Source organism: Tenrec ecaudatus, chromosome 13 (assembly GCF_050624435.1).
Source record: "Tenrec ecaudatus isolate mTenEca1 chromosome 13, mTenEca1.hap1, whole genome shotgun sequence".
Taxonomy (NCBI): domain Eukaryota; kingdom Metazoa; phylum Chordata; class Mammalia; order Afrosoricida; family Tenrecidae; genus Tenrec; species Tenrec ecaudatus.
Window position 1 is genome coordinate 38,047,575 of NC_134542.1, and position 16,586 is coordinate 38,064,160.

The window sequence follows — 16,586 nt, forward strand, 5'->3', positions numbered from 1 at the left end:
CTTGGTTGGCAACATTGCCAATTATTTGTCCTTATTTCTTCACTTAATGGACAAGCAGATACTGGGCACAGTGCCAAGTGGGAAGAACAGCTTCTATCTAAGAGCATGTGGGACTAGGCAGAAAAGTTTTAAGCTGTTTACTTTGCCTGCAGTGACCATTAAATGAATTAGAAAAGATGTTGGTTTGGTGTTATCTTAAGTTGGAACCAACAAGATGTGATCCATTACAAGTGGGTGCTAGGAAGGAAAGCTTTGAGATGCTCATGTAGACAGCATCACTGTCCTATAATGTGAGACACTAGGATACATGTCTGGATATGAGTTTGACGTAGACACAAATCAGGGAAAAGGCTGACTAGAAGGGGAAAGCGCAGGTACTGAGACCTAAGAACTCCAGCACGTAAAAGCAGCATACAAGCAATTGAACAGCCATGGCTTTTCTCTTCCCATTAACAAGGAGTCTCATGAAGGTTTATTCAATTTCAGAGGTACAGACAAGAAGCAAGTTTCAGTTACAAACAATGCAGTATTGTAATTATTGACTTGGACAGCCACGGTTGTTCAGAGGGCCAAGAGCTATCTGGATTACCAGCTATTCAATTCTCACCATTACTCTCAACTAGAATGGAGCTGAGGTATTATTTACAGCGAAAGCAGAATTTTAAAATGCCAGAGAAAGAATACCTTTTTGAATAGAGCTTGGTTCTATAAATGGGTCATTTAGTTTACTGGAGAAAGCTTTTAAAGTTTCTAACTCTTAGGGTAACAAATTTTACTTTTACCCATAGCACAGTAGCACAAACTCCCCTAGTTGTTTTGCTCAGATATTTAAAAATCGGCACAGGCCAAAAGTTCCCTGAAACACTCTATCTTAAGTTGTACTTGGATTTTTATAGCACCCCTAATTCTTTATACATATGAATGCATAGTTCCAGAACCTACAGCAACATAATTAGCCATTCTAACCATCTGAACAAGATAATGGTTCCTCTAGGTAAGAGCTTACAAAGCAAGGGATTCTCATGTTTGCTACTCTTCTTGGGCAGTCTAACAGGCATGAGTAAGCAATGAAGCTTTTAAAATCTTAACTAAGGTTCTGAATTAAACTGACGATGATGCAGTGCCCTGTGTAAAGTGTTCCTATCCTTTCAATTCACTAAGCGCTGAAGTGATTGATAGTCCTAGAATTTAGACAGTACTAAGTGAACTAGAAAATGAGAATGGATGGATTTTATAGAGCTGCTGAATGCCAGGTTTAAAAACACTGTGGGGTAGGAAAGTGGCCTTTCCGATCCAACTTAGTGTAATGACGTATAGGTAGGGTACAAGGCAATGATAAAATCTATTACTGTAAACGAATTACTTACCAGCCTCCAGATTCTACTGAACTAGTCTAGTCTAGCCTACTGAAAAATCTCAGATTCCTTAATACTGCTTTAAGTCTTTAGGTTTCAAAGGTTTGGTGAACATAATCAAAATACATAACATTGAAATTTCAAAAAGATTTCCCCAAATCCATTACACCCAGCAATTTAAAAACAAACCATCTACCTGGTACTATTTTGAGTGGAAGGAATCCCCAAGGGATACATTTACATTCAAGTACCAGCTGATGGGAAATGCCTACGGTGGGTTAGGTTACCAAGTACAACTGCCTAAAGACAGCCTAGGAAGAAAACAAATCTTTTATTTTCTAACTCTGGTTGGAAAAGTTTCAGCATATGGATAAGCATAAAAATATTCTTGTCAATGCAAATGTTACTAGAATTGCCTTACCCATTAACGTTTGGCTGTGCATTCTCAATGGGGAAATAACCTCTTTATGCACAAATGGTAGATACACATCCATTTTCAGCATTATCTGTGGTATTAAGACTTTCTGGAGAAGGAACAAGGGGGAAATGTCTAAAAAAGCTGCACTAGTAAGATAGGTTTTTTTTTTAAAAAAGCACTACATTGAGGGCAGGACGAAAAAAGGTGGAAAAGCATCGCATTACAAAGAATGTCGCAGGCACATGCATCTCCTTTAACCACCACCATTACGCTGTCCGTATCACCTGCACTGTCACACTGCTCTCAGACAGGGCCCCAGAGCGAGGAAACCGAGAAGGGGGGGGGGGAATCATCAATGTACAGCTGTAACACTAAGAATTACATCTTTTCAAAAAAGCATTCCCTCCCTTTACATACTGTCACAAGTGAATGGTCCGTAACACTGCCGCCATCAGTAAACACTATACAGGAAAATGGCTTGCTCTTCTTTGTGGGGCTTATATTAAAACAAAGGACACCGCGCTGGTACAGCAGTAACATGCAATGACCTGGCTGTAGAAATGTGTTATGTCATTTCAGCTACCTCAAAATTACATATATTTGTGTTTAAGAGTCAAACCACAGGAGTCATCTGAACGCCTGGCATACACGATCATTAATTATAACAAGTGTACAAAAAAGATTGACCTATAAAATGTTTAAGTGTAAGGATGGACTTTATTTAAAAAAAAAAGAAAAGAAAGAAAAATCTTTTTGAGGACTACAAATTACAAAGTGAAAGCAATGACTATGTAGAAACCTAGTGAAGACATTTTGTCTGGGCAGAAAAATAGTATCAAAGCTATTCATTTAACAAACTCACCCCATTTATGCCACCAGTTATAATGTTATTACATGTTATTCCTTCAAGATAAACTTTGATTTCATATGCCATATGCTTGGCACATAGAATGGCACCTTAGAAAGGGGCTATCTCATTTTGTCTCTGGTGGCATTATTCCAGGTTAGTTTCTTTCAACCATTAAGAAAACCTTCAGAATGTTCACATTTAACATGAAGTTCTCACCCCCTCCCCGAAAATGTGGTCACATTGTTTTCTAATGACTACATACATAAGTGGGTAGCAGCAAGAACAAAGGATGAAAATTAAAAAGCAGCCATTAAAATAGATGGATCGACCATACAGAATATTTGGCTCATGGCAATTTAAAAAATGGCAACTAGAGTTTGTCAATGGCCAAGATGCCTGAGTCATCATGGAATGCATTGGGAAACTGAAGCCAGTCCAGGCCGGCCAAGTGGAATATCTCATCATCATCACTGCACTTCATTCGTTACCACAAATATCTTAAATACGCTAATCCAATAGTCAATTTCTATTTAGATTTCAATTAAGAACATGCTGATCACTTAATGTCAACTATTAATGAGTTCAGAACTAACCAGTTATTTCCCTTACTTGCACTTTTATTAATCTACCTACGTGTATGATTTTGAACGACACATTTAGATACATTTGAAAATGGTTGTATGAAAAGAACACTTGGTTTGCCTGGAAAGATCGTAACCCAAAAGAGATGTTCAATGGGGAAAAAAAGCTCAATATTAATTACTCTTCCTACCTCTCTTCTGTCATGTATGATTTCAGAGACCTCGCTTTCCATGGCTCCACTCGGAATGAAACCAGCGAGCAAACAACTGAATTTAAGGACGTCTGGGGCTACCATTACAAGAAAGTATATTCACATGCCAGGACTGGTCTGAACACTCAAGATTTATGTCAATAAGCAATTATATCTATAAGATTTCCACTGATGAATAGGGCTCTGGGCATAAACTATGCCACCTTTACATTTCATACCAAATTATCACACAAATCATTGTCTTTTGAGACTTTGGATACTTTTACAGTTTAATTTGCCAAAAGAATTTTTATAAGAAATTGTGTTTTTTTTAACCAAATCATATCTTGAAAACTGTATATAAAACCCAGGGAATAAAGTGAACTGTTCATTGTGGAAGGCCTTAAATTACATTACAGTAGAAAATACAGGAGGTAGAAGAGAACTGAAAAGACTAATGCAACATTAGATTCCAATCTAGAGCTCCTGTAGCTACTTAAAACATGGTTTTAGAAATTAAACCCAACATTTCCAGTAACCATAGAAACAGTTAAAATAAAATTTGCCATGAAAGCCCTTATATCATGCTTGATATAGGGAGGTAGGAAGATGTAAAAACCAGGACACATGAGACATGACATTTTATCTACAACTCCTGTTTGCTTTACTGAGGACGTAGTCTCAAAATTCAGTCACCTTCTTCAGCTTCAGACTCAGATTCTAAAAAGGGGGGAAAACACAGTCGTGAAGTATATGCTATCAGAACATATAAGTTCCCATGTAGCACTTTGATGCATTTATTATAACTAAGAAATTTTAGTAAAACGACACTGCTGAGGACCCATTAAAAAGCATCCACTTTGCGAACTTAAAATTCACACCTATGAGTTAGACAAGGCTTAGCTTTGAGCTGCGCCACCACCACATTGCAATAAGAAAGTCTAGCGACTCTCCCGACTTAAGCAAATGTCTATTTGCAGAGCTGCTGTCAGGGAACAAGTCTACGTCCTGGGCATAAAACAGCACCAGGATAAACGGACACACATAGCTATGTTCACAGTTAACATGGGGGGGGGTGTCACAAAGTATGTTGAGTTTGTGCCATTATCTTTCAATTAATTTTTTTCCCATAAACTTTCCAAGACCTTGCATTAGTCTCCAGATACTGGGGGGGAGGGGGGGGGAGCACAAAGGAGGTAAAACTTACCTTCTTCAGCATTTTTGAGCCACTCCACAAACTTCTTCATTTGCTCAAGGAAAACACTTTTCCCCTTGGCAACATGGGCATCCTTATACCACTTGAGGATGGGCTCTTCACTCAGGACTTCAGCTGTTAAGGAGAGAGGGTGGTCATGACACGTGGGGGAATTCTGACAAAACCTGGAGACAATTTTGATGGTCATGCTCAGGGGCAGGGGTGGGGATACTACTGCTTTGTGTCTACTGGGACCAGGGACGCTGCTCAACACCTTATGATGCACAGGACAAATGCACACTGGCTCAAAGGGTGCTGAGGCTGTTAAAGGATCAGGAACATTTCACTAAGAAACTAATTTTGTGTGTGAAATGCTAACTTTAACAGATGGATAACAAAAAAATGAAATCTCCAAAAGTTGCTTCTAAATAATCCATGTGTATGGTTGGGGGACACCAAACCATGAGATGGTGATTAAGAGTGCACCACACTCAGAGCTCAGGTCTCCCAGACCTTCTTTAAAAACAAATCAACCCAACAAAACCACCTGAAAGCTAGGGAAGAGGAATACTACACGGACACATACACACACTACTCACAGGACTGCATATGTGACAAGAGACCAAGAGCAGCCCCACCAACCAGACACTGCCTCAAGGGCAAGTTCCCCACAAGCTCTTTATGCTTAGAGTTGAGCTCTTTTAACACTTGTCCGTTGAAATGCATCCAATTAATGAGTAAAAATAAAAAATATATTGCAGGGAGTGGATGCTCATGCAACTATTTATTTGAATTATTCAAATTTGTTACCGTATATACTGAAGATTAAGCCAACCGGAGTATCAGCCGAGGCACCCAATCTCACCACAAAACTGCATTAAAAATGTGCTAAAAAACCCAGCTTCTATTTGAGTATATACAGTATACGCATTCACAAAAATTCAAAACGAAATTACCTTTATAAAAAAGCACCACTATTTTCTGGAAGGCTTTCATGAAATGAATGTTGTCATAGCAATACTCCTGAATCTTCAGTAACAGAGTCAGCTCCGACTGACCTTGAGTAGTGAAGGCAGCAAGGAGAGGGCTGTATTGCTTTTAAAGTAACGGGAGAAAAGCTTTAATCAAACACCACAGTGACTGTCCTCGACAAGATCCCTAAAACACAGAACACAACTCCTCCCCTGTGTAATGACTATGGGCTGGAAACAGATTTAGTTTATTAATGCAATTGTTTAGTATTAAACATTTTAATAACAATTGTGAATCTCAAACAAAACTACTTAGCATCTGAGTCAAAAAAATGCACAGATGAACACGGTGCCAATTATTTTAGAGAGAAAGAATGCTCCCATTTTTCAATAATCTCTGCAAAACAACACAATTCAGATTTTAAACATGTGTTTAAACTGGTTGTGAACCAAAGAAAGCCCAAGTCAACTTTAAACTGTTATCAATAATTATCATTGCTGTATGGCCTGGGGGTGGGAAGCTATCCCCAGGAACCTAAAAACCAGCAAACCCCTCATATGGACTCTCAGCAGCCCTAAATAACACATGGTTTCCAACAGTGTATATTTTAGGGGAATAGCTAAGTCTTCTTTCTCTCTTGGAAGCGACTGATGGATTTAAACACCAATGGCCATGTTTAACAGATTAAAAAAGCCCCCACGGCTCACTCCAGGAATCCTAGGCTATGGTTGTCCTCTCCGACACACAAAGAACAGCGGCGATCCCCTCATGGCCACGTCAAAGCAGAGCGCAGCACCAGTACCTTCAAGTGCTTGATGGCCTGCTCTGCTACGAGCTCCTCCTTCTTGTTCCACTCCACGGTGCTCATCACGCTTGACCAGATTATGCCGATGACAACTGGTTCTGGGATGTTGTTTTTTTTCATCTCCTCCTTGACGTATAAAATTATCTGCCAAAGAACTCAAGTTTCATTATAGAAGTCAGTTTTAACATGTATAGACTGCCCAAATATCAAATTTAGACCTTCTACAAAAGACCAAAAACCCCTTTCCCTACGAGGACCAGATTGTTATGGGGAAACTGCAGTCTGAAAAGGCAGAGGATGCATACATGTAACTGTCAAACAGAGGAGTCATGGCCGGCCAAGGCGACACATCATATGCCACAACTAGCGTTGTTCTAACCTAGCACACCTTGCCACTAGTTACTGTCAGATATGTTGTTAATGTGCAAACACAGGATGATTTTTTTTACTATCGTTACAAATGTGCAATGTCAGATACGTAGGTTAGTGAGCAGTGGCATGCACCATAATTGCCTAAGGATTTTTAGACTAAAGCAAAGTTCTAGTACAACATTCCATAGCCATTATTTCAAACTTATGGTAGTGAAATTCTTAACACACCAAGTAAAAAAATTGTCTTGCATCAACATAAACCACACAGAGAAGGTTTAAATAAAAATATCTTACATCCTTAAACGGATCACCACGGGACATCTGTTCCTGAAGTTCTTTCTGGAGCTCCTTACGAGCTCCTATGGTTTGCTGATTACGAACATATTCTGAAAGCTCTTTCAAGCCGGCCTCAGTGAAATACTTTGTGAAGTGTTCGACGCTTTGCTTATTGGCAGGAAAAAGTTCCTGAAAGGAAGAATTCAATTTTGTTAGGGATTTTAAAAGCACCTTCCCTCTTTTAAAGATTTTAAATTTAAAAGATTTCCCTCTATACATTTGTCTTAAGTATTGACAAGAAAAATTCACAAACCATCAGTCTATTGTCCATGCTGACTTTCCGAAGACTTGCAGCTACTGCATTGATATCTTTCTCATTTATCCATGACTTGAAGAGCTTCACGGCAAACGCAGCTGAAACCCCTGCAAAAGAAGAGCTCAGTCAACAGAAGTGCATTCCTGGTTTCCCTTCCCCTGGGACCTCAAATTTCCTTCAAAGTGAGACCACAAAGGGGTCTGACTTGCTCTCTACCACTGCTCACCACCTCGCCGCTCAGTCTTTTCTATTTGCTAGCTGTGTGTTCCAAGGTTAAATAAATTGTCGTCTAGTGTGTAAATTAAGAGCAACAGCTTCTATACCTATCAGGGGTGTCCTAAGAATTAAAACACAGCCCTTTCAAGCATCAAGTACTTGACAAAAAGTTAACTTTTTATTATTGTGCAGAATTCACCTACTGAAACTAACACAGGGAAATGACTTACATTTGTAACTTGACACTTTCTTAACCCATCTTATTCTATTAAATATGTTTCCAAAGCATTCCTGGCTTTACTTTCATTTCTTTATTCACATCTTGTCTGGACGTTGGCTGTCCTTAAGTCCCTAAACCCGAGAGCCTACAGTACACATGGAGTGTGGATTTACCTACTTTATGGACAATTGAACTGGAATCACACCAACTCGTGTCAAGTCATCTTTCATGCTCTTTACCTCACCACAGCTAAACACCATCCTTTACAAAATGTTGATTACCTTCTTTAACCAAATTCTCATTATAAAGGCTATTAAGAATGGATGCATTCAGTGTTCCATTAGCCAGAAGAACACCAGTCAACATAGCCAGCTTGTTCCTCTCTGATTCGGAAAAACCCTTTAAGAACAGAAGCAGCTGTAAAAGTAAATGAGTAAGAGTTAAAAGAGCAATGGTATTGTTAATTAAAAGACATATCTCAGTTATTAATACTGATGAGCTGGGGGAAGACTGTGGACATGTTACTTAACCTCCGTGTGCTTAGGTTTCTTCATATGTAAAATATGCATAATAAAACTCGCCTCATGGGGTTTTTGTAAAATATGAAAATAATTAATGTAACAGTGCCCGATACCTGATAATTGCTATTATTTCTATAACCAGATTTCCTGTGCATAATATACCAAACAAAAGCACTGCCATCGAGTAGATGCTGACTTATAGTGACCTTACATGACAAAGTGGAACTGCCGCTGTGGGTTTCCGACACTGTAACTCTTTATGGGAGAGTAAAGCCCTGTCTTTCTCAGGCAGAGCAGTCAGTGCTTTTGAGCTGCTTGCTGACCATGCAGTGAACAGCCTCACACCTAACCACTGTGCCGGCAGGCCTCCTACTTCTAATATAAATAGACGTCAAACGTTTGTAGAAAAATAAAACATAATGGAATTTTTTGAGACCCTCTCACATTAGAATATACCATAGATGCACTCAACAACAAATATGCTACATTTCTCTTAGGTATTTCGCTCAGATGCTCTAAACCAGTGGTTCTCAACCTTCCTAATGCCACAACCCTTTAATACAGTTCCTCATGTTGTGGTGAGCCCCCCCAACCATAAAATTTTCGTTGCTACTTCATCACTGTCACTTTGCTACCCACAGGTTGAGAACCACTGCTCTAAACAAACCCCATTCACCTCCTTCTGATTATAAGCCCTTTCTCCTTTGGACCGAGCTAAGAAACAGTGCAGATACATACTTTAATAAACAAAATGGTATTCTCCCCCTAACCTTTTCTTTCCCACAAAGCATATTGTCCTTCATACCTTTTTAACTTCATCTTCAAAACCTTTTTCCAGGTATTTGTAGCGCCTGATTAACTTGTTAAAAACCTAGGAGGAAAATGATATACATCTAATAACTTACTATGTGGGCAGATGCTAGATCCCTAAAACCACCCAGGCCGTGGCTACCGAGAACTCTCCCACATTATAGGATAGAGACAGGAAGTGAACTTCCCATTGGATGGATGCAGCAGCATTTTATGAGCCGTCTAACTCAAGCTGACAAAGGTTTGTCAACTCCAGAACCCTGCACAATGCCAAGACTGTTAATAGTTTCAAATAGCCACTTCTAACAGATTGTCACTGTGTATTAGTGGACTAGTTACTGATAAACTGTAGGACATTTATCCATTGCAGAACAGTGACAGAACACTTATCATCCAGTTTTATACTGCCTAATAGGCCACAGCAACATTTTACACTCTGCTTACAATCACCATACAAATATAACTATGAAACATTGAAGAGATTGTTCTGCTTAATTTGACTAAAACTCATTAAGTAACTCTATATAAAATAACTCAACTATGGAAACCATACCAATGAACTGGTTCTCCTTTCTTTTTTTCCCAGTAGAGATTTGATTTGGTTGATATTTACCGACTTGATTGGAATTATACTTTTTCTTTTGGTTCTTTTCTACCTGGCATTTTCCACCAAAATGGAGTAATTTCATAGGAAGACACAAAGAGTAATTTGTTCTTTTTCCTATCTTGTTTCACTCGACATTTTTGATGTTTTAATTCATTTTACCAAGTTTACAGTATCCTTAAACTGTCAGCTTCACACTAAAAAAGTAACGTTAATGCATAAATTCCTTCTACTTTTCAACATATAACCAGAGAGCAGAGTATGCCCTTTACATTAATTAAAATGGATAGAAACTAGTCAAAAATAAATTATGAAAAGCTAACTAAAATTAAAATAACCCAAGATTTACCTGAGCAAATGCTTGCATGGTTTCTAGGTCTTCTTGTGCTGCAAACACACAGACATCTGTACGCATCATGTCATCGGCCAGTGTACCACCCGGGGCTAAGGGACATTAAGAAAAAATTGGATTGAATTTAATTTTCAATTAGTCACCAACTAAATACAGCTAAAGATTTTCATTCACACTTGTCTGCCAGTTTGTCAGACTGGTGGCCCGTGTGGTGCTGTGAAGATCAGGGCTCTATCCCTGGTACTAGCAGGGTCACTCAGAGTGACCAGAAAGTTATTCAAGTAAATACCAGAAATGATGACGCCAAAAGAGCTGAACACAGAATTTCAAAGGGCAGCTCAAGAAGACAAAGTGTAACAAAATGTGCAAAGACCTAGAAAACCAAAAAGGAAAATCATGCACAACATATCTTAATCTGAGCAAACCCAAGGGGAAAAAAATCCAAGTCTCAAAGGTGCAACACTGAAAAATTCTATGGGCAAAACATTGAACAATGCAAGACGCATCAAAAGATGGGACGGAAGAGTCACGACACCAAAAATAGGCCGTCAGCATTCTATTTTCAAGAGGAAGCGATGACCAACAACCAACAGTGCGAGGGAAGAAGTTCAGGCTGAGTGGAAGCATTAGCCAAACACAAGGCTCCAGGAACTGCTGGAATAACAAGTCGAATGTCTCAACAACCCGATAAAAGTAATGGGAACAATTCACTCATCTAGGCCGGGAAATTTGGTAGACAGCTACTTGGCCAACGGACTGGAAAAGAGCCACATATGCACCTAATTTTGAAGAAAGGTGACCCAACAGAATGTGAAAATTAGACTGCCATTGCTATCACATGCAAGTAAAATGTTGCTGAAGACCATCCAACAACTGTCTCAACAGCACATTGACAGGGAGCTGCCAGAGGAGCAGACCAGATTCAGAAGAGGATGTGGCACAGGGTCATCACTGATGTCGGATGGATCTTGGATGTAAAGCAGAGAACACCAGAAAGATGCTTACTTGTGTTTTATGGACCATGCCACGGCAATTGAGCTGCGAGGACCCTACCAAACTACAATGAGAAGAATGGGGATTTCAGAACACTTCATTGCACTCGTGTGGAACCTGTACATAGATCAAGAGGCACTTACAAACAGAAGGGAATATGCATGGTTTAAAATCAGGAGGGTCCGCTCATATTTATTCAAGCTGTATGCAGAGCAATTAGTCAAAAGAAACTGGATTGTAAGAATGTGGCATCAGCAAGGGAAGAAGGCTTCTAAGTAGATAAGCCATTAGTAGGTAACACAGATAACCAGCTATAAGTAGATGAACACAACCTTGCTATTTGAAAGTAAGGATCAAGGATTGTAACTATTAATATCGATTATAACTCAACGAAAGTAACATTTCCATAGCTGGACCAATAGGTACAGGATAAATGGAAAAGATTCTGATGTTGCCAAAGATTTCACCTTGGTTGGATCCACAATGAAGGCCCATGGAAGCAGCTGTCAGACCAAATGACAGATTTCTTTGGGTAAAATACCTTTGAGTACCAAAAGAGCAAGCAAATCTGTCTTGGAAGAAGTATAGCTAGAATGTTCCTTAGAGGCAAGGATGGCACATGGTCTCACGCATGTGCTGTAGACACGTTACCAGGAGAGACCATCCCTACAGAAGGACATCTTGCTTGGTAAAGCGGAGGGAGGGGCAGTGCACACCAGACGAAAGCCCCTGGACAAGATGGGTTCCCATGTGTCTGGGACAATGGGCTCAGAGCTAAGCACACAGGAGGACAGCACAGGACCGGGGCAGTGTCACTCAGCTGTACACAGGGTTGCAGAGTTGGAAATGACTGGAGAGCACCTAACAGCAACAAACAAAGACTGTCATTATAGAACTCTAAGACATAAACTGAAAGCAAAGCCAGCTGTCAACAGGGATTTGGCTGTATGCTTCAATATGCCTAATGAAATGAAGCAATTTACAAATAAAAGCATTAAGAGTAGTATTATAAATCTATGAAAATGTAAATCTTTCACCTATTTAGAAAACTATAAACTGGTAACACAATACAAGAACTACTGATCAGACTAAGTATTAGAGTTGAATCCAGCATAGCTGGGACAGCTGTGGCTCAGGGTCAATACAACGCTATTTGTAAAACATGCAGAATAGGGTTTCTCTAGTAACTAGATCTATTCAAAATTGGGGTGGTGGTGGTGGCACAGAGCAGGGATGTTGCAGGGACTTAAGCTTATCACACAGAAGTCATCCTCAAAGATTACAATTCTACTAAATAGATTCTGCTACATACTATGACTTGGGAAATGGAACAATGGAGAAAGTTTGTCTAATGGGATATAAAAACAAAATTCAATTCTAACTTTGACAATTTACTCATATCCAGGATTCTCAGTTCTACACATCACAAAGTCCACACTTACCCAGCATCCCACCGGCCACCAGAATGTCAAAGAGTGTTTCTGCATATCGGCGGTAGTCAAGTTTTGCTCCAGAAGCATCAAGAAACTTAGCTACTGCTTCTAAATCAGTCCCAGTCTCAGTTAAGCCTTGAATAATACAGTCTTGAAATTGAGTAGGGTCAAACCTCTCTTTTTCATCTAGGGAGAGGGGAATTCAAAACATTTAGCTTTAAAAGATTTACTCAGATGTCAGAATACCACCTTATCAAGCTGCAATTGCACTCAGTTTCATTGAAGAGAAATATAAACACAAGCTAGATTACCCAAGAGGTACATACAACACAGTCACCAAAACAGGAGACTGAGTATACACCCTAGTCAATTTGTGGCCTCAAGTAGTAAAAGCAGTATGGTCTAGTCAGAAGAATAATAAAGATTTTTCTTCTGCCTTAAGTAAGCCTCATCCATGAGCTAACTGTGGAGGCCAGGAGGGGCTTTTGACAATTTCTACCTTTAATGCTTCCCCACTACCTTAGATTTTCTGAAATGAAAGCCATCCTCAAGTATGCCTAAAGCAAGTATTGCCAGCTGTGTTGGCATGTTGACTCAAGGCCATTGGTTCAAATCCACTAGCTACTTTGCATAAGATGAGGCTTTTCTGCTCCTGTTGAGTCTTAGAAACCTATAAAGGGTTGCTATACACTGAAATTTAGCCGGTGTTTTCCCCTCCCTAAACTTTATTTAGCTAGGCTTTCCCCAAACAATGGAACTCCTGGTTCTTTTCTAATATGGAAAGCATTTTCTTTTTGTCAAATATTAAATGACAGTTTCTCCACCTAGATTATCTTCATTTTTACCCAAGACAAGGGTGATTAAAGGAGCCCTTGTGGCCCTGTTGGGTAAGCACAAGGTTGATGGTTCTAGCCCACCCACAGCTCTGCAAGATAAAGATGAGGCTAATTTATAGCCTTGAAAACCCAACATAAGGTTTCTTTTTTTTTTTTCAACATAAGGTTTCTATGGTTTTTTCTTTGGGGGCAGGCTTGAGTTACAGACTCATTTGCTAATGACTTTTCTTGGTTCTAATACTGAAAATTCTATGCCCCGGGAACTCCCTCAGACCCACAGTGGTCAGGATGGCATATCATCCTACATCCTACCCCAAACTTGAGTCAACAGCTAGGGATGTGTCACCTCTCCCTGGAACCTGAAACTGACATCACTTTCTGATACCAACATTTATATAAAGGTGATTATCATCAGTAACCCGAGGATATGGACTTTCCTTCAGTGGTGAAGTGTTCTTGGTTTTATTTCTATAGTTGCAAACTTATTGGCCAAATCCAAAAGAATATGGGCAGATTAGACTAAATGTCTTTGGTATCTCCGTCACCTCCAAGAGGGACCAGGGTCAGAGATTAGATTAGACTCTTAAGGTGTTTGCCACTTAGTGTGCAAAAAAAATTACACAATTTGAGTAACTGATATTAAAGAGTCTTAAAACTAATTGTGGTAGCAACTGTATAATACTATTTGATGTGATTGAACTATGGAATAATACATCTGGTATTAGCTCCCAATAAAGTGGTTTTGGGGGAAAAAAAACAAAACAACCACAATTTATAATTAGTAGACCCAGTTCTCTACTTCCTCAAACATCTTGTGAAAAAAAAAATGTACATTTCAGTAGTTAACATTAAAAAGTATTTTTGGAAATAGTTAAGTACAACATACAAAAAGCCACGTTTTAGTTTTGCTTAATTTATGCAGTGCCTTGCTTCAGCTAAAAAACTACAGGCAGTCCCTTACGCACTTATGATAAACTGGATTTATGAGTCTTTTTTGCTTGTACCTTATTGTAGCATGAAATACTTACAATGTTGTAGTGTATAATTTACTGATCAATTTGTTATTCTCCTATATGTTTAAAGATTGGATTTATGAACATGTTGATAATAAAAGACCATTATTAAAAACATTTGACTGAGTCACGGGAACTAAGGGACCAGCTATATTCCCTCAACTACCCACTAAGAACAATGGTAATTCTAGTACTATTTCTACTAAGCCTGTGGCACACTTTGAAGCATATTTTCATGTGAATTCAATTCTATAATTTATTTCCATAACTTAAGCCTAATTTTTTCTTCTCCCAAATTAAGCCCAAATTTGGGTGAATTAGTCATCAGTTAGGACCAGCCTTTATGAATTAACCTTTTTGCTCAAGCAAAATGTTTGCAATAAATGACGTTGCTGGCTAGGACAAGCAGCCCAATGTTTTTTTAATTAACTATAGCTTGCACTAAAAAGGGACATTCACTAATCGACTTAGTTGATTCAGAACTAGAGGTTTTAGCAATGGCCTCAAAATATTAAAGGTATAGCTAAAGGAAATGACAATAACCAGACATTGCAGTTCCTTCCTGGTATCTTCTCCTGAGGTTTTGGTACTAAGCCGTTACCTACCAAGAACCAAGACAGGCATGCTATTCTGTACACGCAGAGATTACTGCAACCTAAATATTTACCTCTTTTTCTAGTTTTAAAACGCTGGCCTGATAGCGTTGGCTTTTGCTGCTTTTGATTATTCATAAAAGACACCCTAGAGGAAAAGAGAAATAAGGTCTTAAAAACACCAGGGTCATAATCATTTTCAAAACAAATCATCAAGCCTCTAGAACACGAACGAACACACACACACACACAATATGGCTACATAACTGGTGCAGAGAGGTTAAGTGACCTTCGCTTGAATAAATTAAACTCCAAGCTCTGCATCTGCCCCTATAGGTCGCTCGCTCCTTAACGAGGCGCGGCTGTGCAATAATACCCTTAGATGACTTTACGGCCCACACTGACTGGTGGCCAATGAGCCCCTCGGAAAGGATTACTTCCTCGTTAAGGATCGCTAACTGCTTCCTTCTCCCAAGTACCAAAAAGGCAGATGGCACCCTTAAAAAGCCAGCCAAGGGGGAATCCCTCCTTCTGGGGCGCCTACTCAAAGCCATGGCACCTTGCCTAAAAGTCGTGCCCGGGACCGCAGAGGCCGCTTGCACCACTCCAGGCAGCAAACTCGGCCCCATTCCCCAGTCCAACCTCCACCCAAGGCACGTGTCTCCCTCCCCACACCCTTTCCCAGAGTCCAGCTCCGGGAGACACTCGGCCGCCCCCGCCCGCGGCGCCCTGGGCCACTGCGGGGCACCGCACAGGCCTCCAGCCCCTTCTTTACCGACCCCGTCGTGGGCAGTGGCGGCCGCCGCAACGAGCGGACCACCGGAGCCGAGGCGCTCCGCGCCGGGGCCCCTGCCGCCCCGTACATCCGCCCGCCCTGCAGCGAAAGCAGTGGTGGAGGTGGCGGCGGCGGCAGCGGAGGCTCCCGCGCCCCGCCCGCCCGTCCGTCCGCCCGCCGGAACCCCCCACGCGTACATCACCCAACAGAAGCCGCCGCGGCTTTGTTACCCAGGCCGGCCTGGGCGCGGAGGGGGCCCCGCCTCAGCCTCAGCCGCCAGGGCCGGCGCCGCGCACCCGGCGTCCCAGAGCCCGGCCGAGCCCCCGCCGGGCCCCGCCATCCAGGCCCCTCATCCGCGCCGGTCTCAGGAGGCGGCCTCCGCCCGGGCAACCCCAAATCAGGCCGGCCTGGGCCCGCGGCCCCGCCGCCCTAGGCCCGGCGACGAGGGGTCGCAACCTGACCTGGGGCAAGCGGGCCTCACCGAATTTAAGGCGAAGAGAAAAGAGCCAGAAATCCTCGATGTGGCGGCTACTGCGGCGGTGTCTCCTCTGCGACCGGAACTAACGCGAGGAGGAGGAGGAGGCCGAGGACGGGGAGGAGGAGGAGAGGCCCCACCCCCGCTCCGCACGTCTCTTCTCGCGAGACTTCCGGCCTCGGCCCTTCTCTCGCCCTTCTTTCTTTGGGGCTCGGGTGGGAAGGCAGTCGGAACAGGCGGGCAAGAGGGTTCTCAAAGCTGCCCCTTTCCCCTTTGGGGTTCCAGGTCTCTCCAGACGCTTATGTTAAACTAGCCCGTCCTCCACTGCCGCGTCAGTCAGCCTCCTGTCCGCACGTGGAGGGATTGGAAGAGCGAAGTTGCCCCCCCCGCTCGAGGAAGTTGGTCACGTCCGCC

General features: G+C 41.5%; 1 protein-coding gene across 1 annotated transcript; it reads right to left on the reverse strand.

Moving 5' to 3' along the window:
• Positions 1-2,493: 2,493 nt before the first annotated feature.
• Positions 2,494-16,335, reverse strand: BZW1 (basic leucine zipper and W2 domains 1). Its single transcript, XM_075529964.1, has 12 exons — positions 16,179-16,335; positions 14,997-15,070; positions 12,490-12,666; positions 10,052-10,146; positions 9,094-9,159; positions 8,049-8,184; positions 7,329-7,438; positions 7,034-7,204; positions 6,365-6,511; positions 5,547-5,685; positions 4,603-4,725; positions 2,494-4,115 (listed from the first exon to the last, which is right to left on the reverse strand). Exons 2-12 carry the CDS (start codon positions 15,058-15,060, stop codon positions 4,084-4,086), a joined length of 1,260 nt encoding a protein of 419 aa, XP_075386079.1. The 5' UTR covers positions 15,061-15,070; positions 16,179-16,335; the 3' UTR covers positions 2,494-4,083.
• Between the last annotated feature and the right edge of the window lie 251 nt (positions 16,336-16,586).

Excerpts from the sequence above, each read along its gene's own strand:
- BZW1 (XM_075529964.1), bottom strand. The coding sequence starts at position 15,060 with ATGAATAATCAAAAGCAGCAAAAGCCAACGCTATCAGGCCAGCGTTTT. Across the intron at positions 10,147-12,489 it reads GGTGGCCGGTGGGATGCTGG|CCCCGGGTGGTACACTGGCC; the intron begins GTAAGTGTGGAC and ends AATGTCCCTTAG. Across the intron at positions 9,160-10,051 it reads CCATGCAAGCATTTGCTCAG|GTTTTTAACAAGTTAATCAG; the intron begins GTAAATCTTGGG and ends TTTTCCTCCTAG.